The 20063-nt window shown below is 43.9% G+C and overlaps 1 protein-coding gene across 3 annotated transcripts in view; it reads right to left on the bottom strand.

Annotated features, from left to right (window-relative positions):
* The window catches only part of MYLK (myosin light chain kinase), a 607164-nt gene that overhangs the window by 376432 nt on the left and 210669 nt on the right, over nt 1–20063 (bottom strand). For all 3 annotated transcript variants that reach the window (XM_033946557.1, XM_033946556.1, XM_033946555.1), the window contains exons 6-7: nt 10479–10644; nt 4515–4680 (exon numbers count right to left, since the gene is read on the bottom strand). In XM_033946557.1, the coding sequence (XP_033802448.1) occupies nt 4515–4680; nt 10479–10644 (332 nt within the window). The remainder of the gene's footprint in view (nt 1–4514; nt 4681–10478; nt 10645–20063) is intronic.

Genomic DNA, 20063 nt, shown 5'->3' with positions numbered 1-20063 from the left:
GGTTTCACCGAAGTCACTGTCTTCGAGGGCATTGAAGGAGGCAAGGTCGAGGCTTTCGAGACCGAGGCTCCAGCCGGAACCAGGGTCGAAGCCTTCGAGACCGTGGACGTCGATGGTGTCGGAGTCGAAGCCTTCGAGACCGGGGCAGCCGCCGCGGTCGAGGCCGGATCCGAAGATTGCTCCATGTCTCCAAAAAGTTGAAGAAATTGGGCGCACCGGCGTCGAAAGGCCCGTGGAGTTAGAGTGAAGCAACGATGACAATCTTCTGGGGAATGGGTCGGACCCCGGCACTGAAGACAGCGGCAGTGGGGATCGGTGACCGAAATCACACGATTACACTGACGACAACGTTTAAACCCGGTGAGAGGCCGGGACATAGAAAAAATAAAGTCCGTGTCGAACGGAAGGAGCAATTGGGCCTAGGCCCAAGGCTCACTGGCCGGACAAGAATAAAAGAGAAACAAAAATTCAAGTTGTTTTTTTTTTTTTTTAATATTTGAGAAAGGAGAACTAAAGTAAAGCACAGCGACCGAACTTTGAGAAAAAAAGAAACAGCCGCGGTGAAGAGAAGGCAAAAGTGCTGCAGAGCTGAAGAAAAACGTGTCTTCTTGTCTCCGCGGAATTAAATGAACTGAGGATCCTCTCAGGAGATGCGCCTCCTAGTTCGGGCGGGAAGGCACGCGCGCATGCGCGGTGCAGCCCTCGAAAGATCGAGATCTTCAAGCAAGTTTGCTTTCGAGGCTGTCCGCTGCGGGGCTCCGTCGGTGACGTCACCCATGTGTGGGAATATCTGCCTGCTTGTCCTGGGATAATACTCTGATACACTCCCTTGTCATATCCTGTTTGGATTACTGTAAAGGCTTACCGTATTTTCACTCATATACCGCGCACCCGTGTAAAACGTGCACACGGGTATAGCGCGCGGGAAACTGTAATTTATGTAAAGAAATTTTTATATACCGCGCACACCCGTATACCGCTCATGCCGCCCCGACTCTCCCGTCGCCGCCCAACTCTCCTTTCGCCCGCCCCAACTCTCCTTTCGCCCGCCCCGACTCTCCTTTTGCCCGCCCCGACTCTCCTCTGGCCGCCCCAACTCTCCTTTCGCCCGTCCTGACTCTCCTCTGGCCGCCTCAACTCTCCTTTCGCCCGCCCCGACTCTCCTCTCCTCCTTGAAGTCCTGTCCCCACCCTGAAAGCCTGATGCCCCCCCCCGACGTCCGATTCACCCCCCCCCCCGCAGGACCGCTCGCACCCGCACCCTGAAGGACCGCTCGCACCCCCACAGCCTCCCCACCCCCCCCCCACAACATGGAGAAGCTGCCTACCGTTGTCCTGCTGCTTCCTTTGCCGGCGGTCCCGCCCCTTCTCTGAGCCCTGTGTCTGCGCTGCTTCCTCTTCCGGCGGTCCCGCCCTTTCTCTGACATCAGAGAAAGGGCGGGACCGCCAGAAGAGGAAGCAGCGCAGACGCAGGGCTCAGAGAAGGGGCGGGACCGCCGGCAGAGGAAGCAGCAGGACAACGGGAGGCAGCTTCTCCATGATGGGGGTGGGTGGGGAGGCTGTGGGGGTGCGAGCGGTCCTTCGGGGTGGGGGTGCAAGTGCGAGCTGTCCTTCGGGATGGGGGTGCAAGCGGTCCTGCGGGGTGAATCGGGCGTTGGGGGGGGGAACTATGTAAAAAATAAGTTGTACAACGCGCTCACGCGTATAACGTGCATGGTTATGCACGGTTTGTAAAATCGTGTATAACGCGCGCACTATATGCGTGAAAATACGGTATACAATAATACCACCTAAAATGAGATAAGGCGTTTGCAAATCATATAAAAAAACATTGCAATAAAGCTAATCGAAAATGCAAAAAAAAATGCAATCACATTACACCACTCCTAATAAAAGCACACTGGTTACCCATAACACACAGAATAACATATAAAACCCTGCTCCTAACATTCATAAGACGCAACTCTAACTTTCTAGAATTCGTGAATAGTGTTCTAATCCCTTATACCCCATCAAGAACGCTCAGATCGCATTCTCAACCGTTCCATCGATCAAACTCCTTAGCATATCCCAAACAGCAACTTTCTCTGTTACAGACCCTACATTGTTGAACGCAATACCTACTGAACTACGAGCAGAAACAGTACTAGAACCCTTCAAAGGCAAATGGAAAACATTTTAATTTAAAGACGCCTTTAACCTCTAAACTTTGTCTTTGATCTCCGCTTACAGAGAGGATCCCTCCCTCCCGTTCAATCCCTACATGGCTCCCAATCCTACCTGAATTGTATTTCCTACCCTCCAAACCTATCATATGTTAGTTCATTGCATTGTCACCCAAATTTATAATTTTAAATGTGTACACCACTCAGTAACCTGATGAACAGTATATCAAATTTTAATAAAAAACTTGAATTTCAAGGTCCAAACAATTGTCTGCTATAAAGACAGTGTAAGTTCTTGCACCTAAAGTTACTTAAAAAATGGACTTTTGTTAATATTCTGTAACAACAACAACAAAAAACCCCCACTTAATTACCATTATAGAACTCATGCTTACTACACACTAGAGAATGACATGGGGACAAATTTTTCCCCATCCCGTCCCCATGAGTTTTGTCACTGTCCCATTCCTGTAAGCTCTGCCTTAACCACCCAAGCCTCGGGCACTTATGATTTTAAAGTGTTTGAGGCTTGTGCAGATCAGGACAGAGCTTGGCATTGGTGGAATGAGGCATTATGACATCACAATCTGAGCTCTAGAATGTTGCTACCGGTACTTATGATTTTAAAGTGTTTGAAGCTTGTGCAGATGAGGACGGAGCTTGCAGGAATGGGGCAGGGACAGAAAAAGAACTCCCCGGGATGGGGAAAAATTTGACCCCCATGTCATTCTCTATTGCTCACACTTTAAGTGCTAACCTTAGGCAGCCAGTACAGAATTACTTCCTTTCAGGATAAAGAGGGTCTGGGAGGCAATGTGGGCTAAAGCAAGTAGCAGAAGTAGGATTTGAGCCCTGAATGTTCAACTTGTTCCTCTAACTGCAATGCCATTTCCTCTCTTTGCTTATGTGGAATGAAGGTGAAACAGCAGGCATAGTTTTGAAAAATGTCATGTACGCGCACTATTTTCTTCCTCTGAAACTCGTAGAAGCCGCGAGTGCCTCTTCAAACTCCAGAAATAAAGACACCCACTGTGAACATCAGAATAAATTTATAACTAGCCAGAGAAGGGCTATTTTGAGACAGGGCAATCTAGGCACATTAATTTATTTAAATGCCATCAAACTTGCATTTAAAAATTCTCTCTGTGTTGTACTATTCAGTCCCATATTATGCTTCGCAACCCATGCATCTCTAAATCCCCAAGGGTAAACATTACATCTCATACAGCAGCCGAAAGTATGTGTGTACTTTCATAATACGAGAAGACTAGTCATACTGGATTAGACCAATGGTCCATCTAGCCTAGTTGACTGCTTCCAACAGTGGGCAATCCAAGTCTCAAGTACCTGGCAGAAATCTTACCAGTAGCAACATTCCAGAACCCCAAAGAGTATCAAGATTCCATGCAGAATCACAAAGAATAACAAGATTCTGGAATCCCAAAGAGTAGCAACATTTCATGCTACCAATCGCAGGGCAAGCGGTGGCTTCCCCCCTGCCTCTCTCAATAGCAGACTATGGACTTTTCTTCCAGGAACTTGTACAAACCTTTTTTAAACCCAGCTAGGTTAACTGCAATTACCACATCCTCTGGCAACAAGTTCCGCAGCTTAACTATTCGTTGAGTGAAAGAAATATTTCCTCCTATTTGTTGTAAAGGTAGCTCCATGTAACTTCATCGAGTGGCCTTTGTACTTTTGAAAGAGTAAAAAAAAAATCTGATTCACTTTTACCCACTCTGCATATACTGTTGGTCATTTTTTGTTGTTGTTTTTTGTTGTTTTTTTTTAAAAAGACTCTCTCGGAGAAGTGTTATGTCTTGGGAGTAAGCAAATCACACATGCAGATTTACCCTCTGTTCCTCTACCTACAGAAACAAGATGTTCAAAAACTCTTGGGTGCATACATAGATTGCAACTAATTTTCAAGGAGAAACTAGGCAAATGTCCCCAAATTTATATAGCTACTGCAATATTAAACCTTGAGACCTAGAGGTCTGAGGGGGTACAGTGTTTCCTTATGGTTTAAAATGTCCTTTTTCCTGAAATTAAAACCAGAAGGATAGATGGATATTATGTTTTGACATTTACTGCTATTTAAGTCCATGATGCTGTCATCATTATAGTCCAAGAAGATATACTTGGTGAAATTAAAGATACTATTTGAAAGTAGATCCATAATAGGTAAACAGTTAAAATTGCTACTCATTACATCAATTTGGTTTTCATATATTAAGTGTATTATTAAAGGGGCCCCCGAAATATGCCAGTATTTGAGCGGTCATCAATAAATCTGTAGCTGAAATGGTTCAATTTATTCCTGTAACCTGGATTTTGTTTCTCTCTCTACCTTGAACGGTAAGCTCTGTAGACACAGAGATTTTTCCAGCACTGTTCTGCAGTGAGCATGTGTAGGTCCCAGCATCGGCAGGTCGGACATCTTGGATTTCTAGGACATGAATGCCCGACTTCTCAAACATTCGGAAATGTTCATTTGGCTGTAACTGTATGTCATCCTGCAGTAAAACATAATTAGAGATAAAAGGGGGATGGGATGTGACATACTGCTTTTTCTGTGTGGTTTACATATAGTCTAGGTGATTTACATGTTTTACTCAGGTACTTATTTTGTACCTGTGGCAATGAAGGGTTAAGTGGCTTGCCCATATTCACAAGGAGCTTGTGGTGGGAATGGAACTCGTAACCTCAGCATGCTAAGGCAGCTGCTCTAACCACTAGGCCACGCCTCCACTCCCCTGGAGTAGTCTAATGGTTAGGCCTAAGAACCAGGGTACCAGGTTCCATTCGCACTACAACATCTTGTAACCCTGGGCAAGTCACTTAACCCATATAACCAATGAAAACCGCTTTGATTATAACACAGAATGGTGATACATTAAATCCCTTCCCCTTTGATAAACTGCAATTCTTCATTCGCATTAGCTTCAGTAGAATATCGTCATGAAAGGATGCTCAAATACAGTAAAATTTTCTGCCAAGATTCTGGGAGTCTTTTTTTGACTGCTCACTTTCTTTCAAGGATCAGATCAACTCTGTGATTAAGAAATGCTTTTTCAATTTGCGCATGTTGAGGAAGGTTAAATACCTTTTCCATCAACACCACTTCTCCATTCTAGTTCAGTCAATCATTTTATCTCATCTTGACTATTGTAATGTCATTTATCTTAGTATTACAAAAACCTGTCTTTCTAGACTGCAATTGGTCCAGAATACTGCTGCTAGATTGATTTTCGGGAAGCATAAATTCAATCATGTGACACCATTGCTTCATAGTCTTCATTGGCTCCCTGTGTATTTCGGAGTCCAGTTTAAATGTACCTGTGTCATCTTCAAAATTCTTCATGGCATTTTCACTCCCCAAGTTCCTTTATCTTGGAATCTTTATAGATTCTCTTTTGCAAGGGGTGACCAACAACTCAAACTATCCTGTCCTTCTAACGAAGGTATCAAAGGAGCCAAGATCTTTGGTCATTCTTTGACCTTTAAGTTTCCTCAATTTTGGAATAACCTTCCACTCTTTGTAAGACGTTCTGTGTCCCTTCTTTTTTTTTTTTTTTTTTTTTCGGAACTCTTTGAAAACTATCCTATTCACTAAGCATTTTGGTAACTAATTCTTTTTCGATTTCATTTTCTCTTCAGTTCTTATTGGCCTAAACTAATTATTGTAAACCGAGATGAGCTTTCCTGGATTGTAGTCTCGGTATACAAAGCCAAGCATTAGATTAAATTAGATTACTTTTTAGGTCAAAGACCTCTCAGTGTGATGATTAGCAGATTCTGCATTCTCAGGGGTGGGTGGAAGGCAAACTTCCTTCCATTTGCTCAAGCATCATCGGCATTGTACAGAATTTTCGTCATTGCTCTGTCTCTTTACTGAAGGAACATCTACTGGTTTTTAGGCTAGCAGTTGACTGAAGTGGTCATAAATCTTCCTTTGCTACTACTATTTATCATTTCTATAGTGCTGAAAGGCATACGCAACGCTGTACATTTAACATGTAATAGGCAGTCCCTACTCATAAGAGCTTACAATCTAATTTGGACAGATAGACAGGACATATAGGGGTTGGACAGTTTCTTGCAGAGAGAACGAAAGGATGGACAGGGATTTAGGAGTTAGGAGTGGGAGTTAGGAGTTGAAAGCAGCCTCAAAAAAGTGGGCTTTTAACTTGGATTTGGATTTGCATAATGACTCAGACAGTCTGTTCCATGCATACAGTGCAACAAGATAGAAGGGACGGAGTCTGGAGTTGGTAATGGAGGAGAAGGGTATGGATAGGAACGACTTGACTGATGAACGAAGTTCACGGGGGGGGAGCATAGGAGGACAAAAGTTTTGAGAGATATTGAGGGGCTGCAGAGTGAATAGACTTGTAGGTCAAAGAGGAGTTTCAACTGTATTTGGAAATGGATATGGAGCCAATGAAGTGACTTGAGGAGAGGGGTAATGTGAGTATGGCAGCTGTCATGGACTATAAGTCATGCAGCAGAATTTTGCACGGCTTGAAGGGGAGAGAGACGGTTGAGTGGAAGACCTGAGAGAAGCAAGTTACAGTAATCTAAGCAAGAAGAGATGAAAATGTGGATAAGGGTTTTGGGTGGTATTCTCAGAAAGGAGAGGTCAGATTTGGGTAATATTATAGAGGAAGAAGCGACAAGCTTTAGCAGTTTGTTTGGATCTGGAGAAGGAGAGAGAGGAGTCAAAGATGAACCTGAGGTTGTGAGATGACAAGACAAGGTGGAGGAGAGTGTTGTCCATAGAAATAGAGAATGGGGGGAGGGGAAGGTGAGTTTAGGTGGAAAGATAAGGAACTCAGTCTTAGCCATATTTAGATTTAGATGGTAGCGAGACATCCAGGCGGCAAGGTCAGACAGGCAAACTGAGACTCGGGCCTAGATTCCTGTAGAGATATCTAGTGCGGAGAGGTAGATATTTATGTTTATTAAAAGATTTGTTATACTGCCCAATCATACTTCTAGGCGGTTTACATCTTTTAAAAATGAAAAAATAAAATTGTACAAATACAACATTACAGACATCAATACTACTGAGGTAATGAAACAAGTATTTTAACATAGATTAAGTTAAATAAAAAAGGGTAAAAAACTACAATTAAAAAAAACAAACAAAACAAGAGGGAGGGGAAAACATAGGGTCCCGAAAGAAGCGAGTCTAAAATGATTGTAAAACGTCTTTAAAAAGACGGTCATAGACCAAAGGCATCCTTAAACAAGATCCCCACTACCGCCCATACTATTCAACCTCTTCATAGCTTCCTTAGGCACTGCCCTAGACGCCCTAAATATAACTTCTTTCAGCTACGCAGATGACATAACCATCATTCTCCCATTTGACATCCAAGACCCCAGCTCCAAAGGACACCTAAAAACAACACTGGAAACAGTAGAAAAATGGATGATGAACCATAAGCTGAAACTGAATGCGGAGAAAACCAAATTCCTACTACTAGAGAAGGAACAAAAGCCATCTATAACAGAACTGGAAGTAAACGCAATCAAATATTCCATACAGAGCACTCTCAAAATTCTAGGAATACAATTAGACAGACGCTGCACTATGCAGACACAGATACACAAAGTCATACAGAAGGCATTCTTCACCATGCGAATCCTAAGAAAAATAATAAAGTTCTTTACCAAAGAACACTACAAGATCATTGTACAAACCCTCACACTCAGTACCTTGGATTACTGCAACAGCCTCTACCTACCATGCCCAAACAACATGATAAAACAACTACAGACCGTTCAGAACACAGCCATCAGACTCATCTACTGTCTCAGCAAATTTGACCACATCACTCCCGCCTATGTAGACTCTCACTGGCTTCCGATAAAAGCAAGAACTCAATTCAAGTTCTATTGTCTACTATTTAAAGTAACCCATGGAACTGCCCCCTGTTACCTAAACAACCGCCTATACCGCTACCACTCATCCAGATCAAGAAGAACTCAAAACCTATTCACCTTCCCCCCTCATAATGGAACCCGACGTAAGAAACTATACGACAGCCTTCTAGCGACACAGGCAGCGAAAATTGACCCCACCATCACCAAACTAATGATCAACACAACAGACATCAAAGTGTTTCGAAGAGAAATCAAAACATTTCTATTCAAAAAACATGTCCTTACCAACTAATATCCTCCCCTTTTGCACAAGCTCTCCCTCTATTGAATAACACATTAGTCTTCTCCTAGAACCTATACTTCCAAACATATTCTGACTCCTATATAAGCATTTACTTCACTATACAACAAACTTCTTACGTCATTATTAGGTAACTTCTAGTCTGTAACCCGTATATACTGATATTCTCTACTGTATCCTGTTATCACTTGATTCTCTGCTATGTAATTCTTACAATTGAATCCTCTACCACACCATGTAAAGTACATGAATCACTGTTATGTAATTTCTCTAGATAATCGTTGTTACGCAATTCTCTCGGTAATGTCCAGATCTCTTATAATTTGTAATCCGCCTAGAACCGCAAGGCACAGGCGGAATAGAAATCACTAATGTAATGTAATGTAAATTATTTAGAGCGTCATCAGCATAGAGATGATACTGAAAACCATGAGAGAAGATCAGTGCACTGAGGGAGTATGGAAAAACGCTTGAGTACCTGAATAAATTCATGTAAACTGTTCTGAGCTCTCTTTGGAGAACGGTATAGAAAACTGAATAAATAAATAAATATGGAGAGGTTCCAAGACACAGCCTTGAAGTACACCGATTGACCGTGGGATAGAAGTGGAGGAGAATCCCCTATTGCATACACAAAGTGCGATGGGAGAGAAAGAAAGAAAACCTGGAGAGAACAAAGCCCTGGAATCCCAGTGAGGATAGCATATCGAGGAGTAGGTGGTGATCAACAGTATCAAAAGCAGCAGATAGATCGAGAAGGGCGAGGATAGAGTGGAGGCCTTTGGTTATTAGAGACTTTGGTAAGGGCAGTTTCTGTGGAATGGAGTGGGTGAAAGCCTGATTGAAGAGGGTCAAGAATAGCTTGAAATGAAAGGAAGTCCATGCAATGGCAGTGAACAGCACGTTCAAGTAGCTTGGATGAGAAGAGGAGGCTGGAAATAGGGCAATAGTTGGAGAAGGATGTGGGGGTCAAACGAGGGGTTTTTGAGGAAAGATGTAACTACGGCATGTTTGAAGACATCGGGAACAGTTGTAGTGGAGAGTGATAGGTTGAGGTTGTGACAGATAGGAGGGATGACAGTGGGAGAGATAGCGCTGAGTAGGTGCAAGGGAATTGGATCAGAGGAGAAGGTAGTGGGTTTGGAGGAGGATAGAAGATGTGCGGTTTCCTCTTCAGTGATTTCAGAAATGTGGCGGGGATTGAAGGGAGGTTGGCAGAATGGATAGCTGGAAAAGAGGGGGTGGGGGGAGGCGACCTGGCTGAGAACTCAAGGTGAATCTCGTAAACCTTGTCTTAGAAGAACTCTTAGCAAATAGCCAACATAAAAAAGGAACATTACATAAAGATGTTCCAATGTCAAGTAAAAGCTCCACTTTTTTGTGTGCAATTGATCTCCTATTGGGTCACCTCACCCTCTCCCCTCACACACTAACGCATTCCTTCTAACAAGGCAACAAAATATAACAGCACAGTGCATTCAAGAGAAAAAAATATTCGATACTGATGGCCGCTGGCACCGACAGAGTACACCGTCAAAGTGACAAAAGTCATATCACTTTCCAATCAGGAATTTTACTTTTATCCACAGAAGAAGAACCAAATGAGCTTTATATACCCAAATTAACCACTAGTATGAAGCAGGGGAATAGCTATGGGCGGGCCTGGGCGGGAACTGCCCACCGAATTCAGTTCAGGCCCACCTAATCTCTCCCACGTCAGCATGGCGAGCATTGGGGATAATGACCCAGCACTCACCCTTGCAGCGTAGGCTATAGAAGAGCTTGCCGCAGCAGCGCAGTCACTGCGTCTGGGCCAGGCTGCAGTGCTGCAACTCCATGCTGTTCAGCTATCCGCCTCCGGGTAAGGGCGACTCCTGCCTGCCACAGTCCCAGCTCCAGGTGTGTGGGGCAGGCAGGGCTTTAATGGCATGCTTGACAAAGGGTAGGAAGAAAGAGAGAGAGATACCCATTTTGGGCTTGGGCCCAGCCAAAATTGGCTGTCTGGCTACGCCACTGGAGTGAAGATTTAGGATGCATGAACAATAGTATAGACATAACCTATACTAACATAATTTGCAATAGAAGTTCAGGTTCTAATTATATTCTATTTAAAAGAATTACCTTAAGCCACGTAACCTGAGGTGTGGGTCGACCTGTGATTTTGCAGGAGAATCTTCCAGTCTGTCCTCGTTTCACGGTGGCTCTGCTGGGTTTTGTGACAAACTTTGGTGGGCTCTCTCCCCAGATGCTTGGCCTATTCTCCACTGGCGGGGAGGCAAACCGACCCCTGAAAAACACAGTACAAAATAAAGGATGCTAACTTTATAGCATTATATGAATCCTCTACTGGATATCAAAGCAATCCCATCATGCAACTGAATAGAGAAAATAGCATGCACTTATCCCCATATTCGGTACATGGTACCTAAAATTGTGTGTATACATTAGCGTGCATAGCCAATATAGGCACACAATTAATAGGTTAATTGGTACCTATAATTGGCAATTAACTCATAATTGATGCTAATTGGACTTAATTGAAAATTAGGCGCACAACTTGGTAGGCGCATAGCACAAAGTGGCAAGAGCCTTGTCCAATGCGCATACCTAAAAGTGGGTATAGTTAGGGGCAGTTTGTGGGCGTTTTTTCAAGTAACGACCATGTTTTTGACCTATGTACCAGTGTGTGTGGAACTTACAGGCGTTTAGGACAAGAAAACCCTGGCATAAATAGGGCGCACCTAAATCTTGGGGACGTCTAGCGGCAGCAAAAAGGGCGAACAGAATGCTAGGAATGATAAAGAAGGGGATCACGAACAGATCAGAGAAGGTTATCATGCCGCTATACCGGGCAATGGTGTGCCCTCACCTGGAGTACTGCGTCCAGCACTGGTCGCCGTACATGAAGAAGAACACGGTACTACTCGAAAGGGTCCAGAGAAGAGCGACTAAGATGGTTAAGGGGTTGGAGGAGCTGCCGTACAGCGAAAGATTAGAGAAACTGGGCCTCTTCTCCCTCGAGCAGAGGAGATTGAGAGGGGACATGATCGAAACACTCAAGGTACTGAAGGGGATAGACTTAGTAGATAAGGACAGATTGTTCACCCTCTCCAAGGTAGAGAGAACAAGAGGGCATTCTCTAAAGTTAAAAGGGGATAGATTCTGTACAAACGTAAGGAAGTTCTTCTTCACCCAGAGAGTGGTAGAAAACTGGAACTCTCTGTCATAGGGGAAAACACCCTCCAGGGGAACTCTCTGTCATAGGGGAAAACACCCTCCAGGGGAACTCTCTGTCATAGGGGAAAACACCCTCCAGGGGAACTCTCTGTCATAGGGGAAAACACCCTCCAGGGATTCAAGACAAAGTTAGACAAGTTACTGCTGAACAAGAATGTGCGCTGGTAGGGCTAATCTCGGTTAGGATGCTGGTCTTCAGCCAGAGGGACGCCACACGAGGGGACTGCTGGGCATGATGGACCACTGATGTGATCCAGCAGCGGCAATTCTTATGTTCTTATGGCACTGAGCCTAATTCTAAACAGTGTGCATAACTTTTATAGACTTGCACTTAACAGCGACGTATTTAGAATCGGTCCCTTACTGCACAAGAGATTAAGTACAATACAAACTTTCTTGACCTGCACAACAAATGCAATGAGATGTGAACAATGTTTTGGCAGTTCTTGCTTTTGGGGACCTTAGAATCTTAGAATCATTTTTTTTTTAATCTAAGGTTGGGAATATGCTGTTCTCTTCTTAGAGCATCACATGAACGCAGCTGTGATAATGCAAAAAAAAAAAAAAAAGCCTCTAGACAAGCCCAAAAGTGACACGACAGGCTTGGTTAATCACCACTGACTAATGGCTTTTTCCAATGTTGCTCTCTTACTGATACCAAGTGTACAATATATATATATATTGTATATGCAAATTCAAACACAACTATGGCCGTCATTTTTGAGGCCCTATTCATGATTTATACAAGTTAAAACCCGAGTTTAGAACGTTGCCATTTATACAAGTAAATTCTCATCACTTATAGATGTTGGTGACTTGGTTTGAGCCTCATCTACATACTTCATGAAGGGAAGGCATGTGCGTGACTCAATATTTCAACGTAGATATTTACAGTACTGCTTTCTACGTCTACGTCTGACTAAGAGGAAAATACTTAGAGTACCCGATTTTAAAACTTGCTGAATCACTTCATAAAGGGGGTTAATAAATCCAAATAAATAAATTGCTTGTTTGAGTCAGCTCTATACAGGAGGGAGTAAAGGGGTGCACCCTTTATATCCACCATTGTTGCTTATGTCCCCAAACACATGGAAAATAAATATGGGTTACAGCTAAGGTGACCATATATCCCGTTTTGAATGGGACCATCCCATTTTTAGTTCACTAGTCCCATTGTCCCAACGCATAGCTTCGGGATGCCAAAATGTCCCGTTTTCAGAAGGAGTGGGACAGGCGAACTAAAAACGGGCCACTGCCGCCTATTTGTCCAAGCCATGGCTGCACTAACATCACCTTTATGCAGCAACTGCACAAGCCTCCCCCCCCTCCGATATCAATTCTAACATCGGAGAGAAAGTTCCGGGCAAGAAAATCACTGCCTGGCTGACAAGGAACTTCCTCTCCGACATCAGAATTGATGTCGGGGGGGGGGGAGGCGTGTGCAGTCGCTGGACGAAGATGATGTTAGTGTGGCGATGGCTTGGAGAAATAGGCAGCGGTAGTGGCTTGGGGGGGCCAGGCCGGGATGGGAGACAAAATGAAAGACAGAGTGAGGACGGCAGAAAGACAGAAAGGAGGGGGAGCCGGGAGACAGAAAAAAAGAAAGAAATGAAAGAAAGGATGCACAGTCAGAAGGAAGTGCAACCAGAGACTCATGAAATCACCAGACAACAAAGGTAGGAAAAATTTTTTTATTTTCAATTTAGTGATCAAAATGTCTATATTTTGCACTATATTTAACGGGTTCCGGGGGGGGGGGGGGGTGGTGGTCTGGTCTGGTCCAGGATGTGGGAGGGTCCGGGGTAGGGTCCGGGGGGAGGAGGGAAGGAGGATCCGGTTCCATTTTGTAGGAAAAAATAAATGGTCACGTTAGTTATGGCCTCTGTTGGCAATTAGTCGTAGGTAGCATGTAGGCTTGTACAATGGCAGGTACACATGTGAAAAGCATAAAGCGTATGAAGACAGGCTAAAAGATCTCAATATGTGTACTTTGGAAGAAAGAAGGGAGAGGAAAGACATGATGGAGATGTTTAAATTCAAACAAATTCAACAATATTTCAAGTGTTCCATATAATATATAAAGACCTCAATTTTTATACTTGTTTCACACATACATTCATTAAATTTCCTTCAAGGATCTCTGCGACAGCATTCACTGCTCAAAATATCTCACTGCGATTTAGCTTTATGTGTCTTATTGTCACAGATCCATATTTATATATACCTTATATGTATTTTTCCTTTAGATATATCAAATTTTCATCTAATGTGCAATGCTTTAAATATTTTTCGAATAAATAATGTTAACTTATCTTTTAAAGTGCCCTTATCTACAGGCTGGGGAGATTTGTTGTTCATTATCTCTCGTATTCTGTACACCAATTCATAGCTATGTCGCTGACTGTCCAGCTCTTCTTATTTGAACTTGCTTTCAGTGTACTTTTATTCAACGATTATATATTGTAACTTATCGCTGACTGTCCAGCGCCTCTTATTTGTACTTGCTTCCAGTGTACTTGTATTCATTGATTCTATTTTGTAACTTATTGCTGACTGTCCAGCTCCTCTTGTTGTACCATGGCTTTGGCGGTATATAAGAAAATAAATTATTATTATTATTATTATTTAATCCAACATGTTTCGCTGAATAGATTTTTAAAGGATTCTCCCAGAGTCATCATACATTACATTACATTAGTGATTTCTATTCCGCCAATGCCTTGCGGTTCAAGGCGGATTACATCAAAGTTATCAAGAATTACATAAAAGTTTACAGGAATAGCATAAGCGATGTCATAATAGTTACTTAAGAAGTACCAAAGAGTTGTCCAGATTTTAAGGTGAAAAATGTTGGGTAATAAGAATTACCAAAGAGTTGTCCAGATCTTAAGGTGATAAATGTTGGGTAATTAGAAGCATTTTAGACTTTGTTGGGTAGTTAGAAGCAAATTAGAGTGTATTAAGGGTGTAGAGAGGGTAGGTGGGGTTTGGATAGGGACTGGTCGTGCTAGATGGGTTTTATGTATTTTTTGAAGAGAATGGTTTTAATATCTTTCTTGAAGGTTTTGTAGTCTGTAGTCAATGATAACAGAATGGTGATTTGTCTGTCCAGTTTAGCTGCTTTGGAGGCTATTAGGTTGTCATATAGTTTTTTTCGTTTGACATTTTTGGATGATGGGTGTGTGAATAGTGAGTGGGTTCTCCTGTGCCTGGTTGAAGAGGACTGGGTTAGTCGGTTATTCTAGTAGGTTTCTCCGTTAATAGCCTTGAACAGTAGGCAGTAGAATTTGAAGTGTACTCTTGCTTATACTGGAAACCAGTGTGAGTCATGGTATGCTTCTGTGATATGGTCGTATTTTTACAGTGAGTACATGAGTCTTAGGGCTGTATTTTGTATTGTTTGTAATTGTTTTATCATGGTCGCTGGGCATGGGAGGTATAGTATGTTGCAGTAGTCTATTAGTCCAAGGATAAGCCATCTAAGCTCACATTTATTTCCCCCCCCCCACCCTCATCCCCGAGACAAAATGCTCATAAGGCGAGTCTCTTTCAATTGAAAGGAAACTCTGGAATGAGGGGGCATAGGATGAAAGTGAAAGAAGACAGACTCAGAAGTAACCTGAGGAAATATTTCTTCACAGAAAAGGTGGTGAATTCATGGGTTGAAGTGGAGATGAAAGATGTTATCTGAATTCAAGAAAGCTTGGAACAAGTACATAGGATCTCTAAGGGAGAGGAAAGGAAAGGAGACGGCATGGTTAGGCAGACTAGATAGGCTATATGGTTTTTATCTGCCTTCATTTTTCTGTTTCTAGGTATCAGCACTTACACATGCTTACACATACCAAGATTCCTCTGTTAACTAACTACTGTAGAGGTCGCTAAGGTTCTGACTGTGCAGCAGTACCAGAACCTTCAGAACTCTTGTTAGAAAGAGGAATTGTTTGAATAGGGTTATTATATTTAAGTAAAAAAGAGGACATGTGGCCCCACATTTAGGGTTACCAGATTTTTCCAAACAGAAAATCTGGACCCATGGCCCCGCCCCCAGGCCCGCCTCATTCCGGCCAGCCATGCCCCGTTCCACCCCCAGGCCCACCACGCGCCCCACCCCCTCAACCTGCACGAGCAACGAGCGACGTCGGACGGCATCCGCGCATACATGGGTGTGACATGACGACGTGTCACCGTGTTGCATGCGCGAATGCTGTCCCGACATCACTCGTTGCCAGCCGCTTTCCAAAACCCGGACAAGGTGCCGGGTTTTGAAAAGATGCCCGGGGAAATCCAGACGTCTGGTAACCCTCCCCACACTGCTCCAAGCCCTGCCCCATTCTACCGCCACACGAACCTCGTCTCCTCTCCTTCCTTGAGCTCAGGGCCACGTCTGGAGGGCCTCCACGCACGCGTGCGACATCGTCGCACCGCAGCGCATCTGCACACGCTTGGAGGCCCCTTCTGACACGGCCTTGAGCTCTGGCAAGAGCCAGGGCCTTCCAAAACCTGGACAAACTGCTTAGTTTTTCAAAATCTGTCCGGGTAAATCGGACATGCGTTAACCCTAAGTCTGACCTTCTTCTATCCCAATCATTTTTCAGAACAGGGGACTGTATCTTCCTTCCTGATTAACAGGGTAGGAAGATCCACCTCTTGGATGGAAAACAGGACTCAGAGGAGGGTCTTTGGCCTGAGCTTACAGCCAGGTCGTTTCGCTAGAATCATGCTAGGGAACTAATCTTCATTATTAACCTCCAGTCTGCAGGAGGCTCTTTGTTAGGGGGGAAAAATGTCCTAGTGGAGTGGAGAAATAGCCTCAGAGCCTATCAAGCCTGCTGGTTTACTCCCTCGGCATGAGCACAAGTATGGAGAACCTGCCCTCCAACACCGCCTATGAGGAGCAGAAGGGAGAGGAGCAAGAGGTGCTCCACTGGATATGGAAAAACTGTGCCCAAGTTAAAGACGTCTCCGGAAGCGCCCACTGACACCTTGCGACTGCAAGGGCACGATTCCATATATGTTGCCTAAGAAAAAACTGGTGCTGGCTACTGTGGCACTAAGCACGATTCTATAAAAGTTATGCGCACCGTCCGCCCCCAAGTGTGGTCTGCATCGCTAGATATCCTACCAGTTATGCCAGGGTTTTCTTGGCCTACGTGCCCGCGTCTAATTTCTATGCACCATAGCACCTAAGTCAAAAACATGGGCATAACTTTGAAAATGCATCCAGGATCTGCCTCCTAACCACGTCCATTTCTAACTTTGCACAAGGCACAAACCATTTTGTGCTATGCGCCTACCAAGCTGTGCGCCTAACTTTCAATTAATTCCAATAATATAAATTAACAGGTGTTAATTGTCAATTATCAGTGCTGATTAAGCCTATTATTTAAGTTACTAGTGTTTTAACCTGTTACATTCGTTACAGTAACGGGTGCTAGAATAGCCCCACCTATACCCTAACCTTGACTCTGACCCCACCCATGCCCTGCCTCTATCATGCCCAGACACTGCCTCCCACTGATCTCAGTCCCACCACCTCACCCTTTCACCATTTCCTTTGTACCCTTTTGGCCCTCCCGACAGGGTTTTTACTTACCCGAGGTGGCAGCAGCAGTCCTGACGTAACAACCTTTCCTCTCCCTCAGTGCCCCAAAGCAGAAGTGGTCCTACCATTTCCATCTCTCCCTTTCCCCTTTTCACACCCTCTACCATCTTTCTCTAACCCTGTTTCACCTCTTTTGCCATCTTTCCCTTTCCTGTCCCCCTCTCTCCTTCCCCAAGACCATCTCTCTCTCCTGCCCCCTCCACACTCCCTGAAGTCTATCTCTCCCTATCCCCTACCATCTCTCCTGGTCCCCCTAGTAGCCCGTCTGTCCGTCTCATCCATCTGTCTCTGTCTCTCTCTCTTCACCTCCTGCCTCTGCGGAGCTCCCGCAGCTCCTCCTCGTCCTCCTCCAGCCAGGCTTCAGCCATCTTCCGCCGAGGCCTGCAGCTGCCTGCGGCCGCCGACAGCCGCCGCCCACCTAGGGGGATTCTCGCGCATGCGCACTCATACCTGCGGTACCCTACAGGGAGCACGCAGGTGGGAGTGTGCATGCGCACTTACATCAGCTAAGCACACTGATATATTCACATAACTTTAGGCACCATATATATATTTGGATGTATATATATATAGAAAATAAGGAAGAAGATTCCACAGGAATTGTAAATACTGCTTCTCACCAGTGGGGGCAGGGGGAACAGACCACCCCGGGCACCGTCTTGGTGGGGACACCAGCACCACCCCTCCTCTGTGCCTCTCCGCTCCTTCTTCGCTGCTCCTCTGCCATGGGCGTGCTTTCTCCACCATACCTCTAACTCTTCACCAGCGCAAGCAGCATAGCCAGCTTGCTGCTCGTTCCGGCCTTGGCTCTCCCTCTGAAGTCACTTCCTGTTTGCAGGACCCAGGAAGTGATATCAGAGGAAGAGTCCAGGCTGGCGCGGGCAGCATGATGGAGATGTTACTTGCGCCGGCAAAGTTAAAGAGGCACAGGTGAAGGGAAGGCATGCACGGAGAAGAGAAGAGGGCAGGAGGCGCCGCATGCCCTCAGCTATGCCACTGCTTCTCACTTTAGGCCCAATTCAAGGCCTGGCGTGTTTTTTCAAATTGCGTCTATTTCGGAGGCTGCATGATCATCTTTCTTACGAGTTTTCGAACTGTTATCACATTGATGATTATACCTCTACTTGGCTATTATAATTCCATTTATTTAGGTTTGCCTAAATGTGTCTTGTGCGCATTGCAGTTGGCACAAAATACTGCTGCGGGCCTTACTGAACATGCTTCAAAATTCGATCACATCACTCCGATACTTCGAGAGCTTCATTGGCTACCTATTGGTAGACGAGTCGAATTTAAAGGTTCTTTGCATAATGTTTAAGGTGCTTCAGTGTAACCGCCCTTCAAGCGTCCGCGCTCTCTCTTGTGGTGTCATTGTCCCTCCTGTGAGCTACGGTCCTCAGACAGTTTGAAACTAAATTCCATCACTAGCCGCCGTTAGGCTTACAGGGAACCGTAAATCTATGTTTTCTGTGCAGGGCCTGGCACTTTGGAATGCCTCACCTTTGGCCAATTAAACATGCTCTGGCAGTTTAGAAAGGGGTGAAAACTTATCTATTTGAGTGTTTTTTTTGGGTGCTAGACATGTGACTTAGAATTGCTTGTTTATTGCTCTCTGCTGTTTTGTACTTGTCTGTACTGTTGTTTTAATGAATTCATATGTGTTTACTGTATCCCGCTTAGATCTGTGGATAGGCGGGTTATAAATAATTGTAAATAAATCGGTATGAATGGCGGAATTTAAAAGATCAGTATAGTTTGCCGGTCCTTATGCTTCCAGACGGATTTCCTAGGTCATCAGGCTGCCCAGTGGTGTAAATTAATATCTGAATTTTTTAATAAAAAGCAAAAAAATAGTCTTAGAGACATTTGGAGTATTGAGACAAAGCAGCAGATTTCTGCATCTCAATGGCCACGAATTTGGAATTGGAGAATGAGATGTACTGCGTCAGCATCTATGAGACGAACCTGGTTTTTCTTGTTACATAGATCTTTTTTGGACCCCTGTTAGATTACAAAAGTTAGACAGTTCTAAATCTAATAGATGCTGGCACTGTCATCTCGATATAGGGACACTGGATCATTTAATATACTACTGTCCCTTGATACTTAAATTCTGGAAATCCATTTGGGGGTCAAATTATTATGATATTGGAAGTCCCATTATCATTGTCACATGATGTAATATTGTTTGGAACTATTTTAGTACCCAAAAGACCAATCAATGCAAACCAGAATAAATTGCTCCTGATCATGGCAGGAGTAGCCATGCAGCTTATAATGAAAAATTGGAAAAGTTGGGATAACTTAAATTATAGCTTCTGGTGGGAATCCTTATGCCAGATTTATAAGTTTGAAAATATTAATTCATGGAAATTTGGGGCCCGTTAACAAAGTATTGTAAGATATGAATCTGAATTATTAACATTATTTTATATACATCAAAGAGAGGCGGGGAGGGTTGGAGGGGGTTAAACAGCTCTATATTATTTGTTGGAATAGAGTGCAATATGTTACATTACTTGATTGTTCAACTGTTTGCACTATGTGTTTGATTTCAAAAACGAATAAAGAATTTAAAAAAAATAATAATAAATAAATATACAGTCCATCTATTGACTAGCCAAGCTACAGTATTCTTCACAGTTTGAAGCAACCCTTATCTGAGAGATAGCCTGAAGTAAGTGGATGCTGTGCCAGCCAGGCTTCTAGCAATGTTAATCTCAATTTGGGGCCGTTATGGTCCCTTGTATTTTGAAAAAAATGGAACAAACATTCATACATGCACACACACAAAAAATCCTGCCCAAAGTACATGTAGGCAACTACATGTACACTCCTACACTTTTCTAAAATAAGCCTTTATG

This window comes from Geotrypetes seraphini, chromosome 5 (assembly GCF_902459505.1).
Source record: "Geotrypetes seraphini chromosome 5, aGeoSer1.1, whole genome shotgun sequence".
NCBI classification, from domain to species: domain Eukaryota; kingdom Metazoa; phylum Chordata; class Amphibia; order Gymnophiona; family Dermophiidae; genus Geotrypetes; species Geotrypetes seraphini.
The sequence above is the reverse complement of the archived record's forward strand: the minus strand, read 5'-3'. Positions and strand labels throughout refer to the sequence as shown.